The sequence below is a fragment of the Sciurus vulgaris genome (genome assembly GCF_902686455.1).
Source record: "Sciurus vulgaris genome assembly, chromosome: 6".
NCBI classification, from domain to species: domain Eukaryota; kingdom Metazoa; phylum Chordata; class Mammalia; order Rodentia; family Sciuridae; genus Sciurus; species Sciurus vulgaris.
Window position 1 is genome coordinate 11,795,481 of NC_136466.1, and position 13,382 is coordinate 11,808,862.

The window sequence follows — 13,382 nt, forward strand, 5'->3', positions numbered from 1 at the left end:
TAGACCTTTACCCTCTTCCCCTCTTCTACTCTATTTTGAAGCAAAACCTAGCCATCATTTTACCCTTAATTATCTCAGTATTTCTTTCTCAAAGATAGATAGAAGAGAATGGAAGCATAACCACAATGCCGTTCTCATACCTAAGTTAAAAAAAGTAACAGGAACCTATATGTTTTTGAAGCACCATCTATAAATTCCAATCAGATGGCTCAGATGGGCCATGAACTTGTTGTGGGAAGGAACTCCCTGAACCATACCAGTTCTTTTTTTTTTTTTATTTGGTATTGGGAATTGAACCACTCAGCTACCCTTTTTGTTGTTTTATTTTGAGACAGGGTCTCACTAAGTTGCCGAGGCTGGCCTTGAACTTGCAATCCTCCTGCCTCAGCCTCCCAAGTCACTGGGATTACAAGTGTGTACCACTGCTTCTGGCCCAGCACTTAATATATCTTCATGCCACCCTGATTTTCTCAAACTGTCCTCCTGGAAAGACAAATACAAAATACTCAACAAAATAAACATGTACCCTCCAATCCTAGTGATTCAGATGGACATCTTTCCCTTTCTCTCTAGAAAAACAAGAAAGACTTTGGGTCCTGTAGAACAAAGCTGAAAAAGCCATGTGTATTTAGCTACAGGCTTTCTTCTTGTTGAAAAGACAAAAAGCAGTGAAAAATGTTGCTGCTGCCTCCAGAGGTGCCGGCGGGTTATTTTGTTTCTGTCAATGTGAGGTAGACTGTTTCTCTGCAACTGGAGTCACCAAGGGTGAGCCACAGGAGGACTGATACTTGGCTCTGCTCACTTCTCTATCTTTAACACGTGATGCAGCACAACACATAGTAGGTACTCAGATCATCTCTGTTGAGGAAAAGTAAGAATGTGAGCTAAGAGCCGATCCACCAAACGTGCCAATCTACAGCGAGGACATTTCTAATGAGCTTTCCAGAGAAGACAGAATAGAAGAGCTCTTGTTGATGGCTTCCGTTCAGTAACTTCAGTGGAAGCTGCTGCAATGAAAGATTCAGAAGCAACCGGAACGGTGCGAAATAATTGGGTTTTGCTTTTTGTTTGTGTCCCCATTGATACTTTGGTTCTCTGACTCCCTGAGATAGGTTGCAGTTCTTTCAGAAATGATCCCATTTACGCCATTGTCATCTCCAGCTGGAAGGACCAGGGCTTCATTGCTGGGACATATACTTGCAGCTCATTTGATTTTGACAGTAACCCAACTGCAAACATATCATCTTGCTTATTAAGATAAATTGCCTGTAGACAAGGTTTACCTAGTAAGATAAATCCTCCCTGAAGTCCGCATTGTAAAATCCCTAGGGAATAATCTTGCTTCCGTGTCTGTCCCTTCTGCTGTATAAAATCATGTAGGTAAAACAGTATCCTTGCCTTTAATTCTTAAAGCAGAGTGATGTGTCACAGGGGATGATACATTAGGAGTTTGGGTTCAGGAGTTGGGGTGCAAAGAATTCAGCTTTATGTAGGGGATAGTGTTGAGATCACAAGAAATTTTAGATCAGGGGATTATTGTCAGAGATTTTAAAATTCCTAAGTGAGTTTTGGTTACTATGAGTGCACGGTGGGCAGATTTCCTCTGACTGGGCAGAAAATGTGAAAGTATACTCAGGCCTAAGAGAATCACAATGGTAATTCACCACCCTCATCCCCAATCCAAAATGCTTCCAAATATCAATGCTTTGTTTATCATCCCCTATTTTTGTTTGGCTAATGAAGAGTTGGTGGATTTTTCAAATGTTATAAAAAAGGCACCATTGATTTGTCTCAGTGCAAAGGGTTCAGGGAGGGAAAGAGGGGGTATAGAACTCATCAAAACCCCATGGAGTTGTTCCAATTTCTTTGGAAGGTTAGCTCCTGTGTGGCCTCTGTCCCTGTCTCTGGATGGACCATCTTTTGAGAGTAGTGCTTTAATCTGCTGAGAGCTTTGTACTTCAGGAGAACTTCCTTGGAGCCATCTTCTGAATGTTCTGGATAGGATGCCTTTGGTCCTCTGCTGTTACTGGCTTCTATCTCCTGCATCTGTGGATTTCACTGCTAAAGTCTCATAGCTGGGGGACCCCTTCAATCTGTTCCTGGGTTGTTGACATTACCTCGCTCAGCATTATAGTGGGCGTGCATTTCTCTTGGGGAGTCCCCAGCCACACACTGACTGAGCAGGGCTCAGTGGCCCAGCTTCCTTGCTCACAGGCAGAAACCTCAGACCAAGTCTGAGAACTCACCTGTTGTGTTTTACTCCCTTTCTTTAGCCTGGTCTCTCCTGAGAGGACTTCATTAATCAGTCATTTAATGAATCTTAGGCTCAGTGTGCTTCTGAGAGAGCCCAGCATAAGACCACCTTTGTGCTGAATCCGTCTCTCTCATTTCATTGTAAAGAATCTAGAATCGAATGTGGTTACTGCTTTCTGGATGGTACATGAGGGAAGCTTTACTCCCTCCCTGCGGTTTTATGGAAATAGTACTGACAACATTTATGTGCCTTACTGTTTAGAGTTGTAACGTGTGCCCTGGGGTGGTTGAAAAAGGACATTTCCAGCAATGGAAACCCAGGGCTCACGGGGGGAAATTCTGAGAAGTGCACACAGCCATCCCTGGAATGCTTTTTGTGTTCCAGGTGCCGTGCGATGTGCTTTACACCTGTGGATGCACTTGGTTCTGACAATTAATTGATGAAGCTGGTACAATTAATATCCCCTTGTAAATATGGGGAAACTGAGTCGTGCAGTATTCGAGCAAGTTGCGTGAGCATGCAACTCATAAGTAACTCCGTACACTTCAGCAACAAGAATTCCCCCAAATTTCTGGGAGCTTCCAGTCCGATTTTGTAGCTTGGTAAACAATTTGGGATCAATGCTGAAGAGCAAAACCCCCACATAAACTGCCATTTAATGCACATGAGCCTTCCTGGTGGTATGAGTGTGACCAGAGCTGGTGCTTTATGGGGATTAGAGTAAAGAAGAGAGCATTTTCTGCTTCTCATCCTGCAGGGCTAGGGGTGCCGCCCCGACATTGCAGGGAGGCCCAAGAAGCCTTGCAAAAGCGCCACTGGAACTCTACGACCTTTCAATCCATTTATCAAAGTGTCTGCACTTCCCATTTCAAGGTAGATGAAGCAATAATAAATTTGTGAAGAAAGTTAATCTGTGTCCAAAGCATTTTAGTAAATTAAAAAGGTGGGGGGAGGGAGGGCTGCCTGGAAGCGGGATGTATCAGTCCTTGCCAACTCCGGTTTGACTTCCTGTCTCCTTAATAAGTCCTCTTTGGTCTTGTGTTTTTGGATAGAATAATCAGTCGGTTAATCATTTTCCGGAAGCTGGGAAATGCACTTTAGCTAATGCAGTCCTTTCCTTTCACAGCCCTAATTATTTAAAAAGGCATCTGGGTTCGTGGTGCCACTTCCCCAACTGCCATCTTTCTTTATGTCCCCAGAAAAACCCAGCACACTTTGCCTCCCTCCCCCTGCCCTATTCCAACCTTGTACCTTTCTTCCAATGTAAAAAAAAAAAAATCAATAAATAAAGATTTAAAAAAAATTCCACCCCCACCCCCCCCACTTCCAAGCATCTCTGTGAGTTGCTTCTGAGGTGAAGGGTGCTTCCAGACAATCAAGCCGGAAGTAGGCTCTTAGGCATTATGGATAGATTTAGTTGTTTTTATTTAAGTGTCAGCGGAGAATGGTGGTTCTCGTGTCTCTCAAGGATTGTACTTAACAAAAGCCCTAAGCTCTGGCATCATGCTGAGATAAACACGCTATTAGGAACCCTCACAAAGGCCCAGCGATAATTGTGAAGGGATAGTTACCCGAAAATGAAGCACCCAGCCCTGAACCCTCCTCCACGCCCCATCAGTAACACCATTAAAGTTGTCAGTTTGTCAGCCCACTGGAGGTATTTATGAAATCAATATACAATCCTGCAGCTGCATGGCAGCAGGATGTTAGCTGGAGAAGAGAGACTCAATGCAAAATAAACTTAATGAAATTTACAAGCAGATTGTCATGAGGAACAGATAAATTCCCTGCAATCTACTGTTTTACTCAGTCAGGGCAGGAGAAAAGCAACAGTAAAGAGAAAGAAAGCAAACCATGCCTTACACCAGGCTCCTTAAGTCAGAGCAAGGCTGGGGACATTTGCAGAAAGAACACAGCGACCAAAAACGAAAGCAGCTGCCCCACCCAAGCACGGGATTTTGCCTGAATGACTGTGTAGGATCTCTCCCATGAATGTGCCACAGTTTTCTGATTAAATATGACTCTCCTGTCTTCATCCTGCCATATTGCAAACCAGAACTTTTGTACAGCTGCCCCTCCTTCCAGTGTGTTTCAAGACGGGATGCAGTCTACTCAAAACGGTCTAATGCCTTCCTGGGATACATGCCCCTTATTGCAGCTGCCAGCCTCGGTCAAGGCTGACAGTTCTAAACCTCTCTCCCGTTGGCTTCCCTTGCCCCTGATTTCCCTCATCAGCCATTTATCAGATGTGTGGCAGAGCTCATCTCCCAGAACCACCAAAGACAGCAGCCAAGGCTGGGAGGGTGGCAGGCAGGGGCTTGGTGGCCTGTGAACCAGCCTTTCCTTGGCAGGAAAGACTGGGCCCTCTGTGGCTGCCGGAGTCTCCCATGCAGCCCAGATGCCTGGTAGAAATTGCATTAGCCCGATGGCAGGACCTGGGCCCCTTCTCCAGAAGCTGATGGAGAGCAGCCGAGTGGCCTGGGTGACACTGCCTGACCTCCGCTGTCATCATGGGCTTTGTTCAGTGCCCTGACTCCAGGCTGGAGCCCTGCTCATTGAATCAGGCCTGGCTGGGGGAGCCAGCGAGGGGGCTCCTTGTGCATCTAAATTTACTTACATCAGTGACAGACAGAGGAAACTGGATTTGGGATGTGGGCACCTTGTTATTCAGTCCTGGAAGCCTGTAGGACTCACGCTGCAACCTGACACTTGCAGCCGCCCCAGCTCTGAGCCTTGCTTTGAGGGAAGTGCCAGACAATCCCAGTCCCTAGCATCCTGAGTTGTAGCTGTTGGTCAGCTTTCTCAGCAGGCGAGAGCAGTAAGTGGAAGCCTGTCTTCTCCTTTCTGTTTTCCCTCCTCCCTCTTGCACACTGTCCAGACAGACAGCCCATGTTTTAGTGGAGGTTGGTTGTCTGACCTCTCCTTCCAAATATATAGGGAGCGGTTCACAGCTTTTGACTGGGCACCCTTAAAAAATCAGTGTGTGAGCATCTGTCTGTACAATCTGTCTACTGAGCAATTCAAACAAGGATGTCTGTACCCTGCGCGCCAAGGGATGGCTGGACACAGTGTCCCCAAGTGTATGGGCAGAGAAATTTATCCCAGTGTTCCTTTAAATGGCAAGTAAATCAATCAATGCCAGCCCAACAATTTGGGATCATATAGCCATCCATACAATTGGATGTTATATAAACTTTAAAAATGTTGGCATTGATGTATTGAGACAGATGGTCTCAATATAGTAAGTAAAAACTAGTTTGTAATAGGCTGTATAGTGTGAGGTGAAATTCATCCATATTACTCCTAATTGGTAGCAGTGGTCATGTCTGAGTGGTTAATTTTTTGGCCTTAATATTCGAGGGCTTTTCTGTGTGTTCTTTTCAAACTAAAGCTATGTATATGTATTCAGATGTGTGAACGCACACACACACGCTCGCGCACACACACACACACACACCTTTTATGTTTGGAGAACACACACACAGCTGATCGCGTCCTCAGTGCGGTCTCCACGCATGCCCCCTTCCACACCGTCTCTTTGGAGATGCTTCTGCAGCCGTGGTGGTGCAGAAGAGCCTGGCTTGACACACAGCTCAAGTGTTCCGCAGTCGCTCGTGCACCCTGGAGGCCCGATGGGTCTTTACAGATTGATTACTTGCTGAGATCCAAGTGGGCTTGAGATCTGAATGAAAGCAAGTGCACGTGTTTGGTCGAGCAAAAAAATAAAACCGGAAAGCAGAACCAAACAGCCCACAGCATCTGTTGTTTGGAAAGGAACCTCAGACTTTGGGGTTGCGTAAACCCCCAGACAAGACTTGGCTTTGAGCCAGCTGCAGGCCCCTCACCCTATCCCTTGCCTTCCTCAAAGCAGTATGTTGGTGCTGCTTAATGCTCAGCAAGGTGCTGGTGGGACCCCTATTTTGGATGGGTTTGTAGAAATGCAATTTTAATTCATCACACTTATCACTAAGAGGAGCCAAGAGGACTCTGGGGATCTCTGGGACTCTAGAATAAGCTGAAGTGGTCATTCCCATCAGAAAATCAGATGGCCGGACTCTGTTCCCATCCCAGATGACAAAAGCAGAGAGCCTGGGCATCAAAGGACAGCCTGAGAGACGGGAGATTGAGTGGTGCTGACCCTGCAGAGGGGGTGGGATGCTTTGGGGGAAGGGGGGCAAAGGGGTCTTCTCTGGGAGGTGGCAAAACAGAGCATTGGGTGTGGAGCAGGCAACAAATAGCCCAGAATCTTGGCTCGTGGCCTGGAGGTGCGAGACCACCCACAGAGCCCGCCCTGGAGCGAGCGTCTCCGCCTGGTAACCATCTCAGCAAACGCCATCTCGCTCGCACACAATGCGAATGCTTGTAGCAGCCCTGGTCCTGAGACTACACAGTCCCCCAAACACTTCTGGTGACCCCAGAGGCAGCCTCTGAGAGTTTTTGTTATCGTAATGAGATGCAGAGAAAGCCAGCCTGGCGCTCTAACGGTTTGCCTCTTCTCTTCTTGTTTAGAGATCTGAGTGAAAACCAGATCCAGGGGGTCCCGAGGAAGGCGTTCCGTGGCATCGCCGACGTGAAGAATCTGTAAGTGCTATTTTTGTTGCTTTGCTGTAGCTGTGGCTCAGGCGGGCTCCCTGGTCAGGATGGGTGAGAGGGAAGGGACAGGAGGGTGATCTGGACACCTTCAGAGGCTGAGGGCCCTGTGTAAGTGTGTGCCAGGACAGCTCCGCAAAGCCCTGCCCTTCCTGGCCATTCCACAAGCATCGGAATCCCACGCCTGGGTCAGAGCCTCATGTCACCCAAGTTAGATGCAAGTCAGCTCTTTCCGAATGTCATCATCATCTTCTATAAATGGGGACCATAGTGTGGTGGGGATGTTGTACGCACTAAGTAAATGTTAAAATTAAAAAAAAAAAAAAAAAGTTAATGCCTCATTCCCAGTAAGCATTGAGTAAACTGGAGCTTTGATGATGATGACGACGATGAAGCTCTCTTATTAATAGTCTCGTCTTCAGCCTCAAGAGAGCCCTGGGACTTTCATCCAGGACCTTGGGGAGATGTAGCCAAATCCATTTTCATCACACTAGATTTTTGCTTACTTTTGACTTTTTATTTTAAAATCATAATTGATTGACAGGACTTAAAAAAAAAAATAGGACCCAGGTCCATGTGCTAGTTCCCCAGTGGTGACACCTTGTATAACCAGGGGCCAACAGCAACACCAGGAATTGGCATTGGTGCCATCCACAGGCTCACCGTCAGACTTCCCAGTACCCACACTGAAGCTCACACGCGTGCTTGTCTATGTGCACGTGTGAGCGTGAGTGTGGTTCGCTCTGTGCCGTTTGACCATAGGTGGAGTTGTGCTGCCGTCACCAGGGTCAAGAGGCAGGACTGTTCATCTCTGAATTCACCACATAACCCTGATCCTTTTCTACCTGACCCCAGGCTTTGCTCCTAATCAGCAACTCCCAGGCCCTTACCTTCATATGGTTTGTGCTTTCTGAACTCTGCACACAGCTATGCCTGTGGGATGGGGACATGTTTTTGGAATGGGCCACAGAAGACAGTCTGGTTTGGCTGAGCAAGTATGTCTGGCCACCAACCTCCTCCACAGCCTCAAATTCAATTTGAGAAGTCTTGAAGGAGATTTGGAAGGAGGGAGGGAGGGAAGGAAGGAGGGAGGGAAAGAAGGAAGGAAAGAAAGAAAGAACTTACTTTAACTGTCACTTTTCCCTATAACAAATGGAGGGCTCAGGCTTCCTGGCACACCCCAGGGAAGTTGACAATGGTTTCCAGATGCATGTTATCTGCCTCCCCCATGGCTGGGGCCTTAGTGGAAAGCTTTTGGTGTTTACCGTGCAAAGCACATATAGGGCAGAGGCATGTGTGGGAGCGGAGGGGCAGGGAGGCTGAGAGAACTTTGCAGGGGGCTCTGGGACAGAAGGCTGCCTACTGTGTCTACTGGAAGTGTTTGCTCAAGAGCAGGAGAGGCTGGAGTAGGCACAGCCACGCTGCTATGAGCCCCTCTGCAGGACAGGTGTAGACCTCATTGAGAAATAACTTCTGGGGCTGGGAGATAGCTCAGTCGGTAAAGTGCTTGCCTTGCAAACACAAGGCCCTGGGTTCGATCCCCAGCACCGCAAAAAACCAAGAACAAAAAAAAAAAAAAAAAAAATAGAAAGAAAAGAAATAACTTCTGGGCTACAGGTGTGGCTCTGTGGTAGAGGGCTTGCCTGTCGTGCTTGAGGCCCTGGATTCAATCCTGGGCACTGCAAAACAAGGGGAGAAAGAAGGGAAGGGAGGAAGGAACTTCTTAACTTCCTCACACCTCCTCATGGAAAGAAGTACAAACCAAACCTATTAGATAAATAATGATGGACACTTTCTCAGCCAGAGGCCAGAAAGCACATTTCCAACATTTCAGTCTCTGGATTTTAGGAATTTAAGACTGTACACATGAATCAAAATCAATAGATTGTGTTAATTAGCATCCCAGAACAATAGGGCAAGAGAAAATAGAGAGCCCAAGGAGGGTCAGTGACTAAATCAAGGTCAACTGTCACCCAGCTTCCTCATGATTGGGCCCCAAATGAGTGTATTATGTATATAAAGAGATGAGTCTGTCAGCTCTCATAAGGCTAAGCTCCCAGGCTGGAGATGGAGCCCAGGACCTGGTACCCACCAGGCCAGTATTCTGCCACCGAGCTACATTGCCAGCCTGTGGCACTAGTTTTAAATGGATCAGTTAACAAACAGACATGATGTAATGATGTAGAAGTGTGGATGTGTAATTACCAGCTGCGTTTTTTATTCTCAAGAAAATGATTAAATCCCACAGTGGTTATTAATAGTTGTTCATGTTTCTTGGGCTTTGTGTTCATGTTATTATTGTTTGCTCATGGGTAGATTACAAGTTGCTTTAACTTGTAGTATCTCTAACAAAGAGATAGGCAAAGGCCTTAGAAGTGAAAGGTTCAAAATGCCTAAGTTACTCTAGCAAGTGACTGTCGGGCCTACCTTCTATAAAAAATGCATGCAAATGCAGTTTGAGTACCCCTTATCTGAAATGCCTGGACCAGAAGTGTAGAATATTTGCATATACATAATGAGATATTGGGGGTATGGGACCCAAGTTGTAACACAAAATTCTTTTTTGTTTCATACACATAGCCCGAAGGTGTTTTTATACCATGTTTTTAATAATTCTGAGCATGAAACAGTTTCCTGGTGGGGACTTTTCCTTTGTGGTGCCCACTTGGTGCTCAAAAAGTTGCGTTTTGACTTAGGACTGCTCAACCTGCATTTGTTTCTGAGGAGCCCAAGCTCAGCAGAAGTTGGCTTCTGTTTTGTTCCTACCCAGAACCAGCATGTGGTCCTGGGGAAGAAGGAGCATAGTAAACCCGAGGCCCAGAGGAAGAATCCACTGCACCTACTAAGGGCTGTTGAGCACTCTCCTAATCAGTCAGCCAGCAATGCGCTTATGGGGCAGAACCCACCAGGCCCCCAAAGCATAATTCCTGTTCTTCAGGGGCAAAAAGGGTCACTGGGGACAAGAAACACATCCATCCAAGAGAATGTTCAGTCAAATACCAGTCAACGTGAAAGCTGCCAATGAATACCTGCCACAGCCAGGGGCGGCCAGAGAGGAAAACTAGCTTTCAGCACTGTCTGTGGCCTCGAGGTGGGGAACCTGGTTTTGGCTTCTGTATGAATTATGCCTATTTTAGGTGCACATGACTCGACATTCTGAGCATATGTTTCAACCACTATAACAGAAGGACAAGAATTGGACCCACCTCCCAAGATTTTTGTGAAGGTTAATGAAATAAGAACAAATCATGAAGGTATTTAGAAAGTTCTAGCTATTATTGCTGCTGTCTTCCTTTGTTGCTGTCCTAACAGTAAAGATTTTAGCTGGGCCTGAACAATATTAGAATGCTGAGCAAGTGAGGCAGATGGTGCATGTAGGTCTCAAGAGGTGTGTGTGTCATGGGGCACACACGGAGGCACCTCATGGCTTTGGGGGATTGTGAAGCAGAAGAGTAGGTGATGAGGGGTGGTGGCCAGACAGTGGCACCTTGCCTGCAAGGAATGCAGTTATCAAAAATGGCTGGCTTCCAACCCAGGACAGGTCATGGTGGAGACCAACCTGAAAGAGGAACCAAGGACAGGAGGAGCTGGGGAAAGAGGGGCAGGGGCAGGAGGACAGGCTGTGGAGAGCTAGGAGGGAGCAGTCAGAAGTCAAGAAAGGAGGGGTCCACAGCAAGCTGCCTGTGGAGACCAAGCCACCAAGAACCCTTGGTGACAAAATGGTTTTTAGTAGCAGGGGCAAAAGAAGTGTCAAACAAGAGTTCCAAGCTCCAAGAGTCAGGGCATGATGGCAAGTCTCAGAGACATTCGACCACACGCCCATCAAAAGATTGTTGGGGCACCTGCCGAGCGCCATTTCTCAGGAAAATGGCAGAGGATGACCATGTAGATGTGTGAGCCCTATCTTCTTGGAGCCGCCGCTTCATTGAGGCTGAAAGACTGGGGGAGGGCCAGGCGTGGAGGATCAGGAGTCGGGTGGTAATGGTGCTGGGTGTAAGTGATGTCCAGTTTTCAGGGCCATGTGGACAGAGCACCTTCTGTGCCTTAGGACATTGGTGAATCTGCCTGTCCTGTTGTTCTTGCTAGTTGAAGGAACATGCTAACCACCCTACGACTCTGTGCCTGTTTTCCTGGTTTTATTAAACATGAGGGAGTTAGACTAAGTGACCCTATTGCCCTAAGAGAAAATGTCATGAGGGTGATTGGAGATGTAGGATGGGAGCTGAGAGTAAATCCATGGAGGATTAGCACCTAGCAGAAGTGATGATGAATTATACATTTAAATGTACCTGGGGGCTGGGGGCAAAGCTCAGTGGTAGAGAGTTGTGATCAGCATGCCCAAGGTCCTGGGTTCAGTTTCCAGCACCTTGCTTATGCAAAATAGGAGGTGCTTTGTAGAAATTAAGTTACCATAAAACCTGTTAAAGAAACAGGTGTCAGTCACCCACGTGGTGGGTGTCTACCTTGCGAGTAGTGAACAGCAAGCTTTAACTCTCAGGGGTGCACATCCTTGTCCTTATCTGGAAACCCAGCCCCAGCCTTCTCCACCACATTGTGTGAGCTCAGGGACTAAAACACTGCTCTTCTATTACCTTAAGTAAAGTTGGAGCGGAAGATAAATCATTGGAGTACATTATCAGGCTTCAAACTAAATGATATGTGAAATGACAGCTGATTAGGCCTATTCATGACACCATATGCTTTATGATGAGGAGAAAATCAAGGATTGTCTATTTTTGAAAAATACTGCAAAATGTAATGTTGACATGAATTGTCTTTGCTTACCCTGACATTTCCCTTTAAGAAGAAAGGGACTGTAATACCCCTATTTTCCAGATGATAACATCGAGGTTCCTCAGCTTCCTACCCAGTCAGCCATTGGTAACACATCCAGCATTTTTTGGACTCTAGCCAGGTACTTCTGTCTACTCAGACTCCTCCCCATGCAGGCACACCAGGAATGCCGCTGGAGAGTGGGGGCCACTCACCTGAGCAAGTGGCCAGGCCTGCGACTTACCAGGGTGCCTGAACCCCACAGACGTGTGAGCCATCAGTTGCTGCTGCTGCTGCTGCTCAAGGGACTTGGCGCCCTGCCCCCCTCCCAGGCGGTGGAAGGAAGCCCCTAATTGCTTCCTGCTTCTCCAGAGAGAAGAAAGAGTAATTAGCTGGGGATGCCACTCCACGCAGTTACTGAGAGCTGGATTTATGGGCTGGTCCCATTCTCTGCTGCCTGTCTGGAAGGACAAGAGGTGCTATATTTAAAAAGAGACAGACAGTTATATGAACAAATTGATCTTGAGGAAGACCCACAGAGGGACTGACCTGCGGACCCGCATGCACGATGCCGGTATTAAGTGCCTACTATATGCAAATGCCATGCTAGTACTGAGAGACACAGGAGAAAGAGAAACCACAACCAGAAAGACACAGAGATAGGACAGAAAGAAAGGAATTGGGGGGGCGGGGGGAGAGGACAAGCCACCATCCAACAGAGCATAATAAGAAAAAGACGAAAACCAGTATAAATTGTTTTTCAAAAAAAAAAAAAAAAAAGTCCCCTTGTCCGGTCTTCCTGAGCAGTTATGTTTCCCTCTGTTTTTCAGTTTCTATTTGCGAGGACTCTGTAGGACATGCATTCCAGAAGGGAAAATCAATAACCCCTGTCTCTGCCAGCTAGCAGAATTTGGAATTGACGGTTGCAAACAAAGCCAGGCGGGCGGCCTTTGTGTTCTCTGGTTAGTCTGGGCTGCGCACTGCCCGAGTCTGCCCTCCCGCTTCCTGAGATTAATGAGGGCTGTCTCTGCCCCAGTGAGCAGGCGGTCATCTTGTGTGAGGGGAGGAACCCAAGCACCCATTCACTGGTTGCATCTCCGTCTGCTAATCTCAGCAGCCCTCAGTCTGGAATGGTGTCTACACCTCCTGGTGCCCCACCAGTGCTACATGATCTGCGTCCTGCCGGGCTCATCTCAGGCTTCCTAGGTACACTTTCATTCCCTGAATGCCCCAAACTCCTCCTGCCTCAGGACCTTTGCACTTGTGGGTCACTTTGCCCAGGATGCTACACAATTTCAGTCCTTCGCACAGCTGGCTCTTTCTGATCCTTTGGGCCTCAGCTCAGAGTCGCCTTCCCTGACACATCTAAAGCAGCTCCACCTCCACTGCCCTTCCCTACCCCCTTACCTAGTTATACTTCTTCAGAGCACTCATCATTCTCTGAAATTTCCTCGTTCCTTTATTTATCAACTCGTCTCTGTATGCCACACATAACAAACTTATACTTATCGAGATTTTGCCTGTCTGGGTCCCTGGGTGATGTCTGCAATGCCCAAACTGTTCATGGCCGAGAGGAAGGTTGACTGAAGCCACATTGAGGAAGTGCATCTGTTCGTGCACTCCAGCAGCACTTGCTGAAGGCCTGTCACACAGCAGCAATCATGTGTAGTTGTTAACACGTCTCATATGACAGTGATATTCTGGGAAGGGTAAGACCCAATAGTCTGGCAAGAAGACAGACTGATAAACCAGCAGTTGCAGGACA

The 13,382-nt window shown here is 47.2% G+C and overlaps 1 protein-coding gene across 1 annotated transcript in view; it reads left to right on the forward strand.

Annotated features, from left to right (window-relative positions):
- Positions 1-13,382, forward strand: part of SLIT3 (slit guidance ligand 3) — a 572,899-nt gene that overhangs the window by 379,993 nt on the left and 179,524 nt on the right. The window contains exon 5 of the mRNA XM_079145392.1: positions 6,764-6,835. Coding sequence (XP_079001518.1) covers positions 6,764-6,835 — 72 coding nt within the window. The remainder of the gene's footprint in view (positions 1-6,763; positions 6,836-13,382) is intronic.